The sequence below is a fragment of the Anguilla rostrata genome, chromosome 17, assembly GCF_018555375.3.
Source record: "Anguilla rostrata isolate EN2019 chromosome 17, ASM1855537v3, whole genome shotgun sequence".
Lineage (NCBI taxonomy): Eukaryota > Metazoa > Chordata > Actinopteri > Anguilliformes > Anguillidae > Anguilla > Anguilla rostrata.
The window spans coordinates 711,648-728,679 of NC_057949.1; the positions used below are offsets into that span (position 1 = coordinate 711,648).

The 17,032-nt window shown below is 44.5% G+C and overlaps 1 protein-coding gene across 2 annotated transcripts; it reads left to right on the forward strand.

Moving 5' to 3' along the window:
- Nucleotides 1-1,307: 1,307 nt before the first annotated feature.
- Nucleotides 1,308-16,917, forward strand: LOC135242840 (max-like protein X). 2 transcript variants are annotated; one of them, XM_064314087.1, is made up of 8 exons: nucleotides 1,308-1,436; nucleotides 7,112-7,151; nucleotides 7,477-7,566; nucleotides 8,131-8,240; nucleotides 12,022-12,124; nucleotides 13,941-14,040; nucleotides 14,245-14,446; nucleotides 15,056-16,917. In XM_064314087.1, exons 1-8 carry the CDS (start codon nucleotides 1,395-1,397, stop codon nucleotides 15,110-15,112), a joined length of 744 nt encoding a protein of 247 aa, XP_064170157.1. In that variant the 5' UTR covers nucleotides 1,308-1,394; the 3' UTR covers nucleotides 15,113-16,917. The 2 variants fall into 2 exon arrangements, with proteins under 2 accessions (XP_064170157.1, XP_064170158.1); XM_064314088.1 differs by having other exon boundaries at nucleotides 1,331-1,436; nucleotides 7,115-7,151.
- The last annotated feature ends 115 nt before the right edge of the window (nucleotides 16,918-17,032 follow it).

Sequence of the window (17,032 nt, forward strand, 5' to 3'; positions counted from 1 at the left end):
CATCTTCCAAATAAATGTAATATAATGCAATGTAATGTTTTTCTTCAGATAGCTATATAAATGACAAAACTCTGTCTGGGAAAAATGGGAAAGATTAGGTTGGGGCACACTGGATTGAATTCTGGTTTTGCAACTGGTGGGGAGAGAAGTAGATGGGTTGTGATGTGTATGGTACCAGAATCTGTTACTTTGCTTTACAGGCAGACACTCTTATCCAGAGTGACTTACATTGCATTCATTTATATATATACTGAAGCAACGCAGGTTAATTACCTTGTGCAAGCAGTATCCCGGGAATCAAACCTGTGACCTTTAGGTTACCAGACCAGCCCCTTACCCATTATACTACACCGCCACTGAGTATGTAATATTTTTTAGGATTGTGGAGGGCAATGGAAGGGTCGGTGATATTAGAAACATTTTGGGTGTGGGCGAACGGCAAAGGTTCAAGTAGATCTTATAGGGCTGTTGTGCAATTTCTATTAGAAATAGGATCTGACCACTAACTCTCTTCCGGCTGGACTACCGGCATCTGCCATCAGACCCCTGCAACTCATTCAGAATGCTGCGGCCCGTCTGGTCTTCAACCTCCCCAGACACTCCCACGTCACTCCCCTGCTCACTACCCTCCACTGGCTGCCTGTTATAGCTCGCATCAAATTTAAAACATTGGTCCTAGCATACCAGGCAGTCAAGGGATCAGCCCCAGCATACCTCCACAAGATATTCAAACCCTACATGGCAGCCAGATCCCTCCGTTCTGCTACCTCAGGACACCTGGCACCGCCCCCTCTTCGCACCTGCGCTTCCAGAACACGTCTCCTGTCTGTTCTGGCCCCACGATGGTGGAATGACCTCCCCGTGGCGGTCAGAACAGCTGAGACACTGACCCATTTCAAGCGACGACTGAAGACTCACCTCTTCAGGCTGCACCTCTCCCCATCCCTCCCTACCTCCCTGTAATCTCTTAAATGACCGTAAGCTTAGGGTTCTAACTAGGTAGTTGTTTTGTAGGTGACTTAGTTAATGCACCTGTCTTAACTACTGCTTGTATTTTTCCATAGACTGCGTTGTTGCTGTTCTCGTTTGCGTTAGTGTTAATCAGTTTAACCTTCAGGGTCCAAGTTGAACTATGCGGTTGTTCCCTGCACTTGGACCGGTACTTCTCTCTAGGGTTTTCGTCATACTTGTTCCTGGTTATGGTTATACACTTTGTTGTACGTCGCTCTGGATAAGAGCGTCTGCCAAATGCCTGTAATGTAATGCAATGTTATGTAACCTGATCTGCACTACTCCAGTACAGTAGGTGGCGGTAATGCACGTTCCATGCAAATTAACAGCCTCCAGTACACCATCGATGAAGAAGAAGAAGAAGAAGAAGTTTGTTTTCCAAGATGACGGAAACCAACGCATCGCCAGAAGATCTTTGGATCAAAGTAAGGCCAAGCAACTGTTGGAATTGCCAAGTATAAAACGATTGTATTGACTGTACTTTATATTCACTATATTGTTGTCCTAACAACGTAGTTATACTACACTGATATCGGCAAATCGTTGACTTTAACCAAATGGTGTAACGTGAACATAGAGGCCGTTTTCCTGTTCGCTTCCACTGGCGAGAACAACACCTATTGTGTTGACAGTTCTAATTTAGCTGCGTTAGTAAACTAGATTGTCTAACGTTGTCATAAAATAGCTTCTTTTTTATCGACAGATATACCGGTATACAGTAGTTTGCTACCATACAAATATGAACAACCCAAGCAAGAAAAAAAGGAAAAAGTAATAATAAAGAACTCAAGACAGATCACGTTACATGAAATATCTCTTAAATATCTCACGAAAACATTTTACAGTGTCGAGTCATTTTTACTATAGTGTAATTTTAAAGACTTTTGGAAGGAGGTAAATTTAAGGTAAAAAAAGAAACATACTTAAAAATTGATTTGACTTATGATACTTATTTTATTTATATTCATGAATTTAGCTAAAATAATATTAACTGGATAAATACTAAATACTAATTTTGTTGGCCATGCAAACCATGCAAGCCATGCTTTCTCCCAGTTTATATCTGTAAATAGTGTTCCAAAAGACTTGCCTCTGGGTGTAACTTTGTTTTTATTATAGATCACCTCTCTCAAATATGTATTATCACATTTGCGGTCACCGAGAACTAGATTACCAATTTTAATCTGATGAACTAACTATTGAATCACATTATGACTCAGATTTTTCTTTAACTGCAGAATAGCCTACCTGAAGGGATGCCATTTATCCCGTCTCTAAATTCCTTTACCTTTCTTTACATTCTGGACAGATGTTAGAAAAACTAAATCCGTGTTACCCGTTCAGTACTTCCAACATGAGCAATGTTGGTGTTTTGCCGTTTTTCAACTCGACTTCACGTGAATGTGCACATCAAGATGCACCCTATGCTATGAGCCAGGTCCCCTTTTCCTTTGGCTTAATTTCTCCAATTAAACTTTAAACAGTAATACTGTGGCTTGTGGTAGGTGCATCTAGACCATGAGTTGTACATTGATTGTGGTGGGCCATAATATTTGCAAAAAATTACAATGCAATAGCTCATTCATCTTTAGTGTAGTAGTTAGCATAGTCACCTCTCCCCCTGGAGACTGAAGTTCAAGCCTCACCAGATTCCTGCCGTGCCAAAATGCTGTCAGTATTTGTAGTCTTTCATTACTGATATTGACACCTAGGAGGAGGGTATGAGGGGAGAGCTAAATTTTGGTAGGTGCAATTTTGAAGCTGCAAAATATGACTCTCCTCTTATATTAAAATCACTAAATTATCTGTGCCTAATCAAAATCAGAAATCAAAATTGGACCTACCGAACAAACACATTCTCTTCAGGTGGTAAGATGAAAAAACACAGGACAAAGTTGCATTAAATAATTTAGGAAAAATTGGGTTTACATTACATTACATTACATTATAGGCATTTAGCTGACGCTCTTATCCAGAGCGACTTACAACAGTATAACCAAACTCAGGATCAAGTCCACTTAAGTCCATTGAATAAAATGTAGATAAAAAGCCTTTACTATAGTAGCATACAGTAAGGAGAAACAAGATAGTCTGAACCAAAACTTTTTTTTTTTTTTTTTTTTTTTTTTATAGTTATGGGAGAGGGTTTAGGGAAGAGGAGAGAGGTATACAGAGAAGAGGTGCGTCTTGAGTTTCCGTTTGAAGGTGCTCAGACACTCTGCTGTTCTGACCTCCACTGGAAGATCGTTCCACCATCGTGGGGCCAGAACTGCAAAGAGTCGAGACCTTGTTGCTGCTCGTGTAGGGGAGGAATCAGCCGCCCTGTAGTAGCCGATCGGAGCGATCTGGCCGGCTTGTAGGGTCTGATCATCTTCTGCAGATAACCAGGAGCTGACCCCTTGACTGCTTGGAAAGCAAGCACCAGTGTCTTAAACCGGATGCGAGCTTGCACTGGTAGCCAGTGGAGGGAGATGAGGAGGGAGTGACGTGGGAGTCACGAGGGAGGTTGTAAACCAGACGTGCTGCTGCATTCTGGATGAGCTGAAGGGGTCTGGTGGCTGATGCTGGGAGGCCAGCCAGGAGGGAGTTGCAGTAGTCCAGACGTGACAGTATCATGGCCTGGACCAGGAGCTGTGTGGAATAATTGGTGAGGAGTGGTCTTATTCTGCGGATATTGTACAGGATGAACCTGCACGACCGGGTGGTTGCCGCGATATTCTCAGAGAGTGCCAGCCTGTTGTCCAGCACAACTCCAAGATTTCGGGCACTCTGCGAAGGGTGTAGGGAGTGACTCCTAAAGAAATGGGCAGATGAGAAGTGGGAGAGGTAAGAGAAGGAATATGGAGAAGTTCCGTTTTGCTTGTGTTGAGCTTGAGCTGGTGTTTGGTCATCCAGCTCTGGATGTCACTCAGGCAGGCGGATATGCGATCGGAGACCTGAGTGTCTGTGGGAGAGAAAGAGTAGAAAAGTTGAATATCATCTGCATAGAGATGATATGACATGCCATGGGCGGCAATAACAGGGCCAAGGGACCTAGTATACAGAGAAAAGAGGAGGGGACCAAGGACAGAGCCCTGAGGGACCCCAGTTGTGAGGGGACGAGGAGCTGATACTGCACCGGCCCAGGCAACCTGGAAGGAGCGGCCGGAGAGATAGGACGCAATCCAGTTGAGGGCTGGTCCGCAAATTCCCAATTCTGTCAGGGAAGACAGAAGTGTAGGATGGTCAACGGTGTCGAAGGCAGCTGAGAGGTCAAGAAGAAGTTTAGAAAAAGCATTGCTTTGGAGTAGAGCTTGTTTAATTTCTGTGAACTGAGATAGCCAATATTGTTGTGACTGGCTTCATTTTGATATCAATAGGCTACTTTTAACGGCAGGCCTAGATTTAGCAGGTTTTAATTAATGACTTAGGATTTTGCATGAATAAATAGCCATTTTTGTACATTTGAAAATGTTTTTTGTTGCGGACTCTGTTGTGGTTAGTATCCACTGGAGCGCTCTCATAGGTAACTAAGCTAGCCAATCAAGAGGCCAAAAAAGGGTCAATAGAGTGTTACAGTTTGTAGTCTTAAAACACAGAAGTGAGTTTGCATTTTTGAGCCATGGGTTCCCAGGGTTTCCCCCAGAAAAGTTGTTAGGCCCGGGGGCAAGTATCTTTTGACGGGGGCCGGCGGCCCGGCGCAGGCCGGTGGCCAAGTGTCTTTTTTGATGGGGGCCCGGCGCGGGCCAGCGACAGACTGATAGCAGCATTAAGGTAGGGCCCTATAGTTTCTGTGATAACAGAATCACGGACAGAATCGTGGAATTGAGAATTTAAAAAAGCCATAACACAGATTCCATAGGGCCCTATATTAAGTCAGTGCTAAAAGCTGACTGGAGATTTGAAAATATAACTACGTAATGTGAATGTTGTTATAAATAAGTCATTTATTCAACGCACATTTTAAAAAATCAACAACTAGGCCTATTTACAGCATAGCATAGTCTTACAAAGAAACTGACAACAATGTACAGACTTGGAATGCTGTGTTTTCAACAACAAAAGAAATTAAATTAGCCTACATTAAAATAAATAATATAAACATTTTTGCACACTACAAAAAACTTGAAAAAAGTCCTGATTGGCTACAGATTCTTACAGCCTTGGAATGCTGGGCACATTTCAACAACAACAAAAGAAATTAAAATAAATAATATCAAAGTTTTTGCACTCTACAAAAAACTTGTATTCAGGTCCTGATTGGCTACTGAGTCTTACAACAAGCCTTGGAATGCTGGGCACATTTAAATAGGGATGGGGGGCACATTTAAATAGGGATGGGAATCGCAAACCGGTTCCAAGTTGTCCTGTTCATTGGAATCGTATGGCTCCGAGCTTATCGATTCCGCTTATCGAAGCCAGCATGTTTTTACGACAGCTGAGCATTGCAAAACAATGACGTAACGCCTTGGGGGAGGCACCCATGCAGGCAGCCTCTCTCAGGTGTTTGTTTTGGACGGCAGCTGTCACAACAAATTTGATCCGGGCTACCAGCCTCAATACATTCTGTTGCAATAAAGATTCTAAGACAGCTCAGCAATTTCTCTGGATTAACGGGTTATTTTCTAGCCTGAAATGCGATCGTATTACTAAATGGCTACACATGTCATGTAACGTGCAAGTAGTTGGCTATCTCCCTGGATATTGATTAAATGTTTTACCAATAAATAATAATAATAATAAATGCGATTTTATCCATGGAAATAGCTATACAAAAAGCAAAATAAATGTCGTGTTTACGATTGCCGTCGTAGATGTAAGAAGGAAATGTCACTGACAAAAAAAAGTTTGCTCTCTTTGCAGTGGTTTGGGCTGGAAACGAGCTGTAAGAGCGGGATATGCACCGCCTACTGATTAGCTACTGAATCTTACAACAATGTACAGTCTTGGAATGCTAGACACATTTCAACAACAACAAAATACCTATGTATCTGTGTTACTGACTCTTTGGCTAGCTAGCTAAGTTAGCTAAATGACCACGTTGTCGTGCACATCAATGTCATCAAGCTAACGTTATTAATAAACAAGTGAAGTCGTTATTTGGATGGTGATTAATAAATCATGTAATGTTACAATGTATCGAACATTACATTCATGCTACTAGTTTAACGTTACCTACACACTGCTTAAGTTAATATAAAAAGAATGTTCTTACCGACGAGATGAAGTGATAACACAGTTTGTAACGAGGTTAGTTAGCCTACTAAAGAAATGGCGCCTTGCTAGATAACGTTAGCTTCTGATAGTTGGAAAAAAAATACATAAAAATTAAAAAGATTTTAAAAATCTCCGATGCTTAGGCCCGGCGGGGGGTCAATTTAGGCCCGGCGGGCCGTCGGGCTTGCAATACACTGGCGGAAACCTTGGGTTCCCTCAGAAGATTGCCAATGCTTCTTTCCGATAGGGATTTTGCTTTCTGCAGAAAATAAAGTCTGTGGTCAAGCCTAAGGGAGTTGCACGTTTGTTCTATGAGATAAATAGCACCCATTAATGTCTCAACCGAATTTCAAAGCCATTATGTACTTTAAAAAAGAAAGTTGCTAACAAGTTGCTATATTACAACAATGGTCGCATTCTGGCAACCGCCTCTCAAGTTTCCATACTAGACCATCTGCACACAATTTTTATGATCTAATTTTTACCTGATTTTTTTCAAAAATAAAAATGGAAAACAATGAGCCTTGTGCAGTTGTGATGATGAAATTGGCAGGAGAAAAAGAAGGAACAATGCTAAATAACCCAAGTTTGGGGCTTTATTATGTGGAGGTCTGAAGATTTGTGAATTCTGTCTGTTGAAATAGGGTCAGAAGGCACAGAAATTAATGTTTTTAAGGGCTGAGAGTCAGTGTGGTTATTTCTGTGGGGAACCGTGAAAAGTGCCAAACTTTTGGTGCTGTATGGGTACGGGGCATGCCCCGTCAAGGCGTTACTTGGCGGATGATATACCTTTCATTTCATCTGAATGCAGCAGCCTCTGCGTGTGTTGATGGATTAAATGCCCTGCTCTGAATTCATGATGACCGTTCTCCTCTCTCCTTCACCCGTTCTCACAATGATCCAGCAGGCAGACAGCGCTTTCAGCGACAACGGATTTGAGCACAGTAAGTAGCGACCAACTGGGTCTTCCTTTAATAGGGATAAAAGTCATCCCCAGTATTTTGTTCCAATCACCTGGATTTGCTAATTAGCACAATTCCTCAGCCAGGAGATAGAACCAATTTGTGAAGTCAGCTGGCTGAGTTCATAGGTGGAAGAAACACACGGCAGGACTTTTACTTTCTGACCCCTGGACTTTCCAGCTCTGTCTACTTTTAACTGAGATAAAATGGCACATGAATGTGGAATCCGTCTGAAGTAAACTGTGTTGTGTACATATTGTGACATGTTGTCTCTGAGGATGTGAATGGCACTTTTCTGCTCCTGCAGGCTTCTTTGCAGAGGACACGAGGAAAGGAAGTGTGGTCTCCAGAGCCAACAGCATCGGTTCCACCAGTGCCTCATCGGTGCCGAACACAGGTACATTACCTGCACAGTCTCTCTCTCTCTCTCTCGCGCCAAACACAGGTACATTACCTGCACAGTCTCTCTCTCTGTCTCGCCAAACACAGGTACATTACCTGCACAGTCTCTCTCTCACCAAACACAGGTACATTACCTGCACAGTCTCTCACACGCCAAACACAGGTACATTACCTGCACAGTCTCTCTCTCGCCAAACACAGGTACATTACCTGCACAGTCTCTCTCTCTCTCACCAAACACAGGTTCATTACCTGCACAGCCTCTCTCTCTCTGCCTCCGAACACAGGTACATTAGCTGCACAGTCTCTCTCTCTCTCGCCGAACACGGGTACATTACATGCACAGTCTTTCTTTCTCACCAAACACAGGTACATTACCTGCACAGTCTCTCTCGCCAAACACAGGTACATTTGAGATAGCTACAATCATGTTTTTGTGTTGTGTGTAAGTCAGTTGTGCAATGTGCTGTAGCCTTATACTAATTGCCAAATGAGAGAGGTTAGTGGCAACCTGTCTGCATTCAGTGTATGTAAAACTCTCTGTGTTTCCCTCCTGCAGACGATGAAGACAGTGACTACAGACACGAGGGGTCCTACAAGGGGACGTACAAGGACCGCCGCAGGCAGGCGCACACACAGGCTGAGCAGAAACGCCGGGACGCCATCAAGGTGCGTCAGAGTGCGTTGGGGTGTGTCAGGGTGCATCAGGGCTGCGTCAGGGCTGCATCAAGGTGCATCAAGAGTGTGTCGGGTGCGTCAGGGCTGCGTCAGGGTCCATCAAGGGTGTGTCAGGGGTGCATCAAGGGTGTGTCGGGTGCGTCAGGGTGCTTCAGGGGTGCGTCGGGTGTGTCAGGGGTGCATCGGGTGTGTCAGCGGTGCATCAGGGGTGCGTCAGGGTGCATCCAGGGTGTCAGTGTGCGTTAGGGTGCGTCAGGGTGCATCAAGGTTGTGTCAGGGGTGCATCGGGTGTGTCAGTGTGCGTTAGGGTGCGTCAGGGTGCATCCAGGGTGTGTCAGGGGTGCATCGGGTGTGTCAGTGTGCGTTAGGGTGCGTCAGGGTGCATCCAGGGTGTGTCAGTGTGCGTTAGGGTGCATCAGGGTGCATCAAGGGTGTGTCAGGGTGCGTTAGGGTGCGTCAGGGCGCATCAAGAGTGTGTCGGGTGCGTCAGGGCTGCGTCAAGGTGCATCAAGGGTGTGTCAGAGGTGCATCATGGTGCGTCAGGGGTGCATCAGGGGTGTGTCAGGGTGTGTTAGGGTGCGTCAGGGTGCATCAAGAGTGTGTCGGGTGCGTCAGGGGTGTGTCAGGGTGTGTTAGGGTGCATCAAGGGTGTGTCAGGGGTGCGTCAGGGCTGTGTCAGGGTGCGTCAAAGGTGTGTTGGGTGCATCAAGGGTGTGTCGGGTGCGTCAGGGGTGCATCAGGGCTGCGTCAAGGGTGTGTCAGGGGTGCGTCAGGGCTGCGTTAGGGTGTGTCAGAGTGCGTCAGGGGTGCGTTAGCGTGCGTCGAGTGTGTCAGGGTGTGTCAGGGTGCATCGGGGGTGCGTCAGGGGTTCGTTAGGTTGCGCCAGGGGTGAATCAGGGGTGCTGGGGGTCCTGTGGTCCCTCAAATTTCAAAACCCTCCCACATTTTTTTTACGTCAGCTAGTCCTGTCTAATGCTGAGAGAAATTGTTGAATCAACAGGATTGCTGACCGTTGGTTAAAGAATCCCATGAATGTACACAGTTTCCAATGGGAAAGTAAACCTGGTATTCTTTGAAACCACCACCACCACCATCTATACCAGGCCTCAAATGTAGTTATTTTTAGGGCAAGGCCAAAGTTTCATAGAGCACCCAGGCTAATCAGAAGGCAGTGCAGCCAAAATCAGTCCCCACCAGGGCATAACGGCCAAAAGCAGATGGTCAGAAAATTGCTTTTGTCTTGGCTACTGAATCTTACAACAAGCCATGGAATGCTGGGCACATTTAAACCTTTAAAAAACTGTCTAAGGTTTTCTGGCTTTTACAGTAGGTTACCTTTCCTCCTTGACATTATCCCTAAATGGCACCAGGGAAGTATCTGTGCTACTGACTGTTTGGCTAGCTAGCTAAGTTAGCTACATGACCATGTTGTCATAAAATTTTTCCCGACTGTGAAAACTGCCTGACTTGTTTACATTTTGGACAGATGTGGCTCCTGAGTAAATCTATCGTTGTTTCCGTTGCAGCACTTTAGACACAAGCGATATCGAAAAAATCCTGAAATTTCTTCTTACTGTGAAGAGTGCCTGACCCTCAGCCGTAGTGTTTTTTCCCCAAAGACGGTATTTCTAGATATAGCCTAATTTTGCCGCTGTGTTAACACATTTCTACGGTTGCCAGTCAGGCAATCTTCACCATAAGAAAAAATTTTAGAATTTTTCCGATATTACTTGTGTCGAAAGTACTGCGACGGAAACAATGATGGATTTACTCTGTAGCCACATCTGTCAAAAATGTAAACAATCAGGCAGTTTTCATGGTTGGGAAAAATTTTATGACAACGTTGTCGTGCACATCAATGTCATCAACCTAACGTTATTAATAAACAAGTGAAGTCGTTATTTTGATGCCGATTAATCAGTCGTAATGTTACAATATATCAAACGTTACATTCATGCTACTAGTTTAACGTTACCTACATACTGCTTAATTTAATATAAAAAGAATGTACTTACCGACGAGATGAAGTGATAACGCAGTTTGTAACGAGGTTAGTTAGCCTACTAAATAAGAAATGGTGGCTTGCTAGATAACGTTAGCTTCTGATAGTTGGAAGCGTCAAGTGTTGAACGTCACTCTACGCACAATGAGGGTAGCCTAAAGAACACTGATCACAGTCTCAGACCTGCTGTTTTCCTATAGTCTGTTCACGTTTTAACCAACAGATGTCGCTGGTGAGCTTTTCAACCGAGCCGCCCCACTGTAACTGTAGTTAAAAACCATCTTAAAAATACATTTTTAAAAAATACGAAATTCCTGATGCTTAGGCCCGGTGGGGGGTTAACTTAGGCCTGGCGGGCCGCCGGGCTTGCAATACACTGGCAGAAACCCTGCATTTATCAGGTGAAGCAGCTCCGCACCCATCCACCCACCCCCTTCACATCCTTTTGGTACAACGTGGCTGGTGCCCATATTGCTTGCTTGTAGTTGGAAACTACTTGCAAAAAATGGCCATCAAAACCCATTAAGAAGCTAGGAAGAATTCTAGTGTTGTCATGAAGGACATGGCATCCGTAAAGGACCATTACATGGGATGAAGCAGTCTGGATGTGCAGGAAGCTTTCGATCGCTCAGCTCAACTTACACTGCTTCTAGCACCATTAATCAATAATTTCACTTGTCACTGTGAGGAGAAGTACATGAAAATGCCAATTTTACTGTATGTAGGGTACCGAGAAGAGAGGTTACCATTGTTTTTGTTTCATTAGATTGTGCAAAACGGTGACAAATCTGGGGATGAACATGAGATCAAACCTTATTTCTATCATTACAAATGCAAGAAAACAATTTCTGTTTTATTAGTGTCCTTAATGGAATATGCTTAGGTTAGATAATCTGGTGGTCCTGGGCTGAACGGCACCCTGATGGGATAGTTGGTAAACTGGTTTGTGCTGGTGTTAAACTGGTTTGTGCTGGTGGTAAACTGGTTTGTGCTGATGTTAAACTGGTTTGTGCTGGTGGTAAACTGGTTTGAGCTGGTGTCAAACTGGCTTGTGCTGGTGTTCAGCTGGTTTGTGCTGGTGTTAAACTGGTTTGTGCTGGTGGTAAACTGGTTTGTGCTGGCGGTAAACTGGTTTGTGCTGATGTTAAACTGGTTTGTGCTGGTGGTACACTTGTTTGTGCTGGTGTTAAACTGGTTTGTGCTGGTGGTACACTTGTTTGTGCTGGTGTTAAACTGGTTTGTGCTGGTGTTGAACTGGTTTGTGCTGGTGGTAAACTGGTTCATGCTGGTGGTACACTTGTTTGTGCTGGTGTTAAACTGGTTTGTCCTGGTGGTAAGCTGGTTTGTGCTGGTGTTAAACTGGCTTGTGCTGGTAGTAAACTGGTTTGTGCTGGTGTTAAACTGGTTTGTGCGGTGGCAAACTTGTTTGTGCTGCTTTTAAACTGGTTTGTGCTGGTGTTTAACTGGTTTGTGCTGGTGGTAAGCTGGTTTGTGCTGGTGTTAAACTGGTTTGTGCTGGGGTAAACTGGTTTGTGCTGGTGGTAAACTGGGTCGTGCTGGTGGTACACTTTTTTGTTCTGGTGTTAAACTGGTTTGTGCTGGGGGTAAACTGGTTTGTGCTGGTGGCACACTTGTTTGTGCTGGTGTTTAACTGGTTTGTGCTGGTGGTAAACTGGTTTGTGCTGGTGGCACACTTGTTTGTGCTGGTGTTTAACTGGTTTGTGCTGGTGTTAAATTGGTTTGTGCTGCTGTTAAACTCTTTACCTACAGAAAGGCTATGACGATCTCCAGTCAATAGTGCCCACTTGCCAGCAGCCATCAGAGTTTGCCATGGGGACACAGAAGATCAGTAAGGCGACCGTCCTACAGAAAAGTAAGTGCTTTTTGCTCATTTTTTTCTACCAGTGGTTTCACACAGCGAGCAACTCATCAACCGAGTTGCCAGAAGTCCGTTCCGTCTCTATGTAGCTGAGTGACACCGAGCGGCACAAGCAACTGGGCAACCGAGCGACCAAAGTTGCCGGGAAATTGTTGCCCACAGTTTAACTTTTCGCAGGCATCGCCCGTCAACAGCCAATCAGAGTTTCGGGCTTCCTATTTCTCCAACCGATTTGAATTATTGTTCTACTCAGTGAGGACGAATAACTTATCATTATGTTACAATTGCACCCGGTGTTATACAATGTTTTTATAAAAGAGTGCAAGGATAAGAGTCTGAAAATGACACTTAGACGGCAGTTTCACCTTGCTTACTAGCTAGCTAGTGAGAGAGATAGAGAGAGATATATGGCTAATGAGATAGCAAGAACAAATATTTATCAGTGTCTGACATAACTATATCCACCAGGTGAAACTACTCGAAATTATCAAAACAATACATGGCAATTTAACAGTAACACGTGACTGCATACCCCGTTTAACTAACGGACAGTTATGTTCTCTAACAACAGAAAGTAAACTAGAGAGATTATCTGAACGAACGCACAACTATGTTCTCTAACTAGCAACAGCTGAGACAAATTAAAGAGAGATTATCTAAACTAACACACAACTATGTTCTCTAACTAGCAACAGCAGAAACAAATTAAGTGAAGATATGCTTATATGAAACGTGGAGTAGAAGCGACGACAATCAGATGCACACTTTTGATGAATAGGTTTCTTCTGGCTGGAAATGACATAAGAACGTGACACAAGATGGTAAGACATTGTGTTAGAGATATTAATGAAAAATGTTACCTATTTCTATGTTTTTTTACATTTTTACAAAAAATGCCACGTCCAAAATTATTCATACCCCTTGAAATTGTCGCAAATTTTGGAGGAAATGCAAGCTTCTATACCATTCCAAATGGTCCTGGTAATTTCTACCATGTTCTAGAGCATTCTAATCAACTAGGCTATAAATTGAGAACAGCTGATGCAGTTGTTCTCTAGTCAGTCTGTAGTCAGTTTCTAGTCAATTGCAAGTCTGGCTAAAACCAAAGAGCTTAGTGAGGACCTCCGGTCACGCATTGTGGCTGCTCACAAGAAGGGGAAAGGCTACAATCCATATCCAAGTGTTTTCAAGTGCCAGTGGCCACAGTGCAAAGCATCATCAAAAAGTACAAGACGTTCCACACTGAAAAATCTCAAAGGGCGTAGTAGGAAGCCAAAAGTGACCCCTGTGCTGGCAAGAATGGTAGTGCGAGAGGCCAAGAAGAATCCAAGGATCACCACCAAGGCCATCCTGAAGAATCTGAGCAAGTCTGGTTCCAACATCTCAAGGCAGACACTCCAGCGGACACTGCACAAGGCTGGCCTCCATGGATGCCGACCAAGGAGGACCCCACTTCTCCAAGACAGGCACACAAAAGCTCACCTAACCTTTGCAAAAGCTCACCTGGACAAAGAAGAAAGCTTTTGGTCATCAATTCTGTGGTCAGACGAGAGGAAAATGGAGTTGTTTGGACACAGGGATGTGGCTTTCGTTTGGCGAAAGAAAGGAGAAGCATTCAACCACTGTGTGAATGCCCTGTACGGGTTGTTACTTACTATTTTTAACATTAAAGATAAATTAAAAATTGGTGACTTGACTTGTATCACCTCAGGTGATAGAATTAGGCTCTGCCAGAGTGATCTAGCAGGATGTTTTTGGGTGTTTCGATCTGTGGGCATCTGTGTAAATATGAAATATGTGTGTTTTTCAGCAATTGACTACATCCAGTTTCTGCATAAAGAGAAGAAGAAGCAGGAAGAGGAAGTGTCCACACTACGAAAGGAAGTGATGGCACTGAAGATCATGAAAATGTAAGACGGCATTGGAGAAATGTTCTGTTTGTTGCACAAGTTAATGATACAGAGGCTTAACGTGGCTAAATTTTTGCTGGAACAGGAGCGTTGATTTTATATCTTGCTGGCTACAAATGAGATTTGGGATAAGTGCCTGTGTGTGATTTGTACCTGGACTGTGCATGTGTTTTGTTTGTGCTCATTGTCTGTTTGTGTGCACAGGAATTATGAGCAAATTGTGAAAGCGCACCAGGACAATCCACAAGAGGGTGACAGCCAGGTGTCAGACCAGGTGAAATTTGGAATATTCCAGAACATCATGGACTGCCTCTTCCAGTCCTTCAGCGCCTCTGTCTCGGTAACCAGCTTCCAGGAGCTGTCAGCCTGCGTCTTCAGCTGGATTGAAGAGCACTGCAAGCCCCAGGTAACACCGTGGAGACGGCATCACAGACTCTCTGCTGTGAAAGCGCACTGTGAAAGTGCACTTCCTGTTTCCTCTAACAGTCCTGCTGTCAGGTGTACACATGGAGAACTGTGAAAGCGTACTTCCTGTTTCCTCTAACAGTCCTGCTGTCAGGTGTACTCACTCAGCACTGTGAAAGAGTACTTCCTGTTTCCTCTAACAGTCCTGCTGTCAGGTGTACACATGGAGAACTGTGAAAGCGTACTTCCTGTTTCCTCTAACAGTCCTGCTGTCAGGTGTACACACGGAGAACTGTGAAAGCATACTTCCTGTTTCCTCTAACAGTCCTGCTGTCAGGTGACATCAGACTTGAGGTCTCTGTTCTCTAACATCCTGCGTCAAGTACACACGGAACTGTGAAAGAGTACTTCGTGTTTCTTCTAACAGTCCTGCTGTCAAGTGTACACACTCAGCACTGTGAAAGCGTACTTCCTGTTTCCTCTAACAGTCCTGCTGTCAGGTGTACACACTCATCACTGTGAAAGGGTACTTCCTGTTTCCTCAAACAGTCCTACTGTCAGGTGTACACACTCAGCACTGTGAAAGCGTACTTCCTGTTTCCCCTGACAGACGCTGCGGGAGTTTGTGGTGGGTGTACTTCAGCAGATGAACGGCCAGCTTTACTGACACATGCAGCAGGATCTGTGGGGCCTTCAGGGAGAACAGCCTGGCCCCGCCTCGATGTTTCTGCTCCAGCCCACAGCCCACAGACGGTCCCCTGGGGCCCACTGGCTCGCCATGTGCCCACAGCTCTTACCCGCTTAAAGTCATTGATGTTCCAGGTGCAAAAGACCGCTGGTGACAGTCGGGCACCTCTGAAACCTCCAGGACTGCAGTTGCCCAGGCCTGGCCTCTTGAGAAGAGTTCTGCAGCATGTCCAGCCACTCTGTGGTACTCCATGTGTTCAGCAGTCAGTGTTCCTGTTTTACCTCTCATGCTGTTTCCTCAGGCTCAGCTTCCTCATTTGATAGACTGCGGGGGAGTCTGGCGGCGTGATTCTCTGTTCTCCCTTTTCTTTGTTTCTCAAGGGTTTCTATTGATCTGCATACTTTAGAGGGTTAATTAAGTTTCCCCATCATCACTCCCGGTATTCAGATAACTATAAACACACATATCTACACATCTGTGTCAATATGCCTGCATTTGTGAAATAGGGCCCTGGTCACGAACTACTTGTTTGTAAGATCATACAGCACAATGTACAAAAATCGTTGGCATCTGCCACACGCCAACGTGACACCCCTGGGAGGGAGATGCGGCAGTGCCGGGGAACGCCGTTGGTTGCCGCATGGAGAGAGAGAGAGAGCGAGAGAGAGAGAGCCCACCTTCCCGGCCAGGTCCAGCTCCTCCAACATCCCAGTTGAGGATTCCTTTCTTTTTCCTCGAATACAATTCCACAAATAAAACAAAACTAAAATCATAAATGAAACTCAAATAAAGAAACACGCTCTCGGTGTGAGCTCCTGGTCTCGGCCCGGAACTGTGGAGAGCAGCACACCTTTAAGCACCTGGGCTGATTAGCTAACTCAACCCAGGTGTGTGTGCTCTCTCCACCAGCTGGTGCAGCCAAGAGCAATCCGCCTCTCCAGCGGACTGAATACTACACACCTCCACCTCGAGAATTCAGTCGAAGGCTAATTCGATCTACGCCGAGACCGCTCCCTCTCGGGTTTCAGCACCAAAACATCACGCACCACAACACACCCCTTTTGTTGACAGAAGCGTTGCACACAGGGAGATACGGGAATTCTGGAATTTTATTTAAATGTTTATTTAATTTGTCGAGAGAGAGCGATTTAAAACGGAAACAAAACATCTTCACCCTTCACCCTCACGGGATCCAGGTTAAAACAACGAAACATTACAAACTAAAATAACAAAGACAAAACAAAACAACCAGACTACAGCAGCTTTCCAGCTCCTTGGTGCCGCTATCTCACGCAGTTTCCTCTCTCGGACTATGGATTCCCCGGTCACAGCCACCTACTGGGAAAAGAGTACATTTTAAATATCCAGACTAATTGCTAATACACTCCAGGTGCGTGTAGCCACTGAACCAGTGGCTGAACCTGTGCCCTGAACCTGTCCCAGAAGCATCATACTTTGAACATCAATTTACACGTTCATGGCATGTTTTTGGAATGCTCCCAGCTTTGGCCACAATTCCTTATACAGTATGAACTGCTGTTCGGAAAAAACTGGCAGATTACCGGCTCTGTTGCTCATGTAGCTTGGTTGTAAATTGGTTCCAATGTTTGTCAGTGGGATTTAAGTCTGGCCACAAGAAGTGAATACAGTCTTAAATACACACTGTTTGTTGGTAGGAATGAAGCAGGTCATGATTTTCAAAGCATTTTACTGATGTGAACAAGAGAATTTAATATTTTTATGGCTGTTATTTGTAACTACAATTAAAGAAAGTTTAAGGTTTACATATGGATTTATATTATTTATAAAACTTCACAAAGTTGCATACTACAAAGAAAGTATGGGAAATATTTGCTGTTTGAAGGGAATGTATTGGCATAATAATATGGCACTGGCATT

Bases quoted from the DNA above. Each gene is read 5' to 3' on its own strand.
- LOC135242840 (XM_064314087.1), top strand. From the start codon at position 1,395: ATGACGGAAACCAACGCATCGCCAGAAGATCTTTGGATCAAA. The intron at 1,437-7,111 runs GTAAGGCCAAGC...ACAATGATCCAG, and splicing joins CAGAAGATCTTTGGATCAAA to CAGGCAGACAGCGCTTTCAG. The intron at 8,241-12,021 runs GTGCGTCAGAGT...CTTTACCTACAG, and splicing joins AACGCCGGGACGCCATCAAG to AAAGGCTATGACGATCTCCA.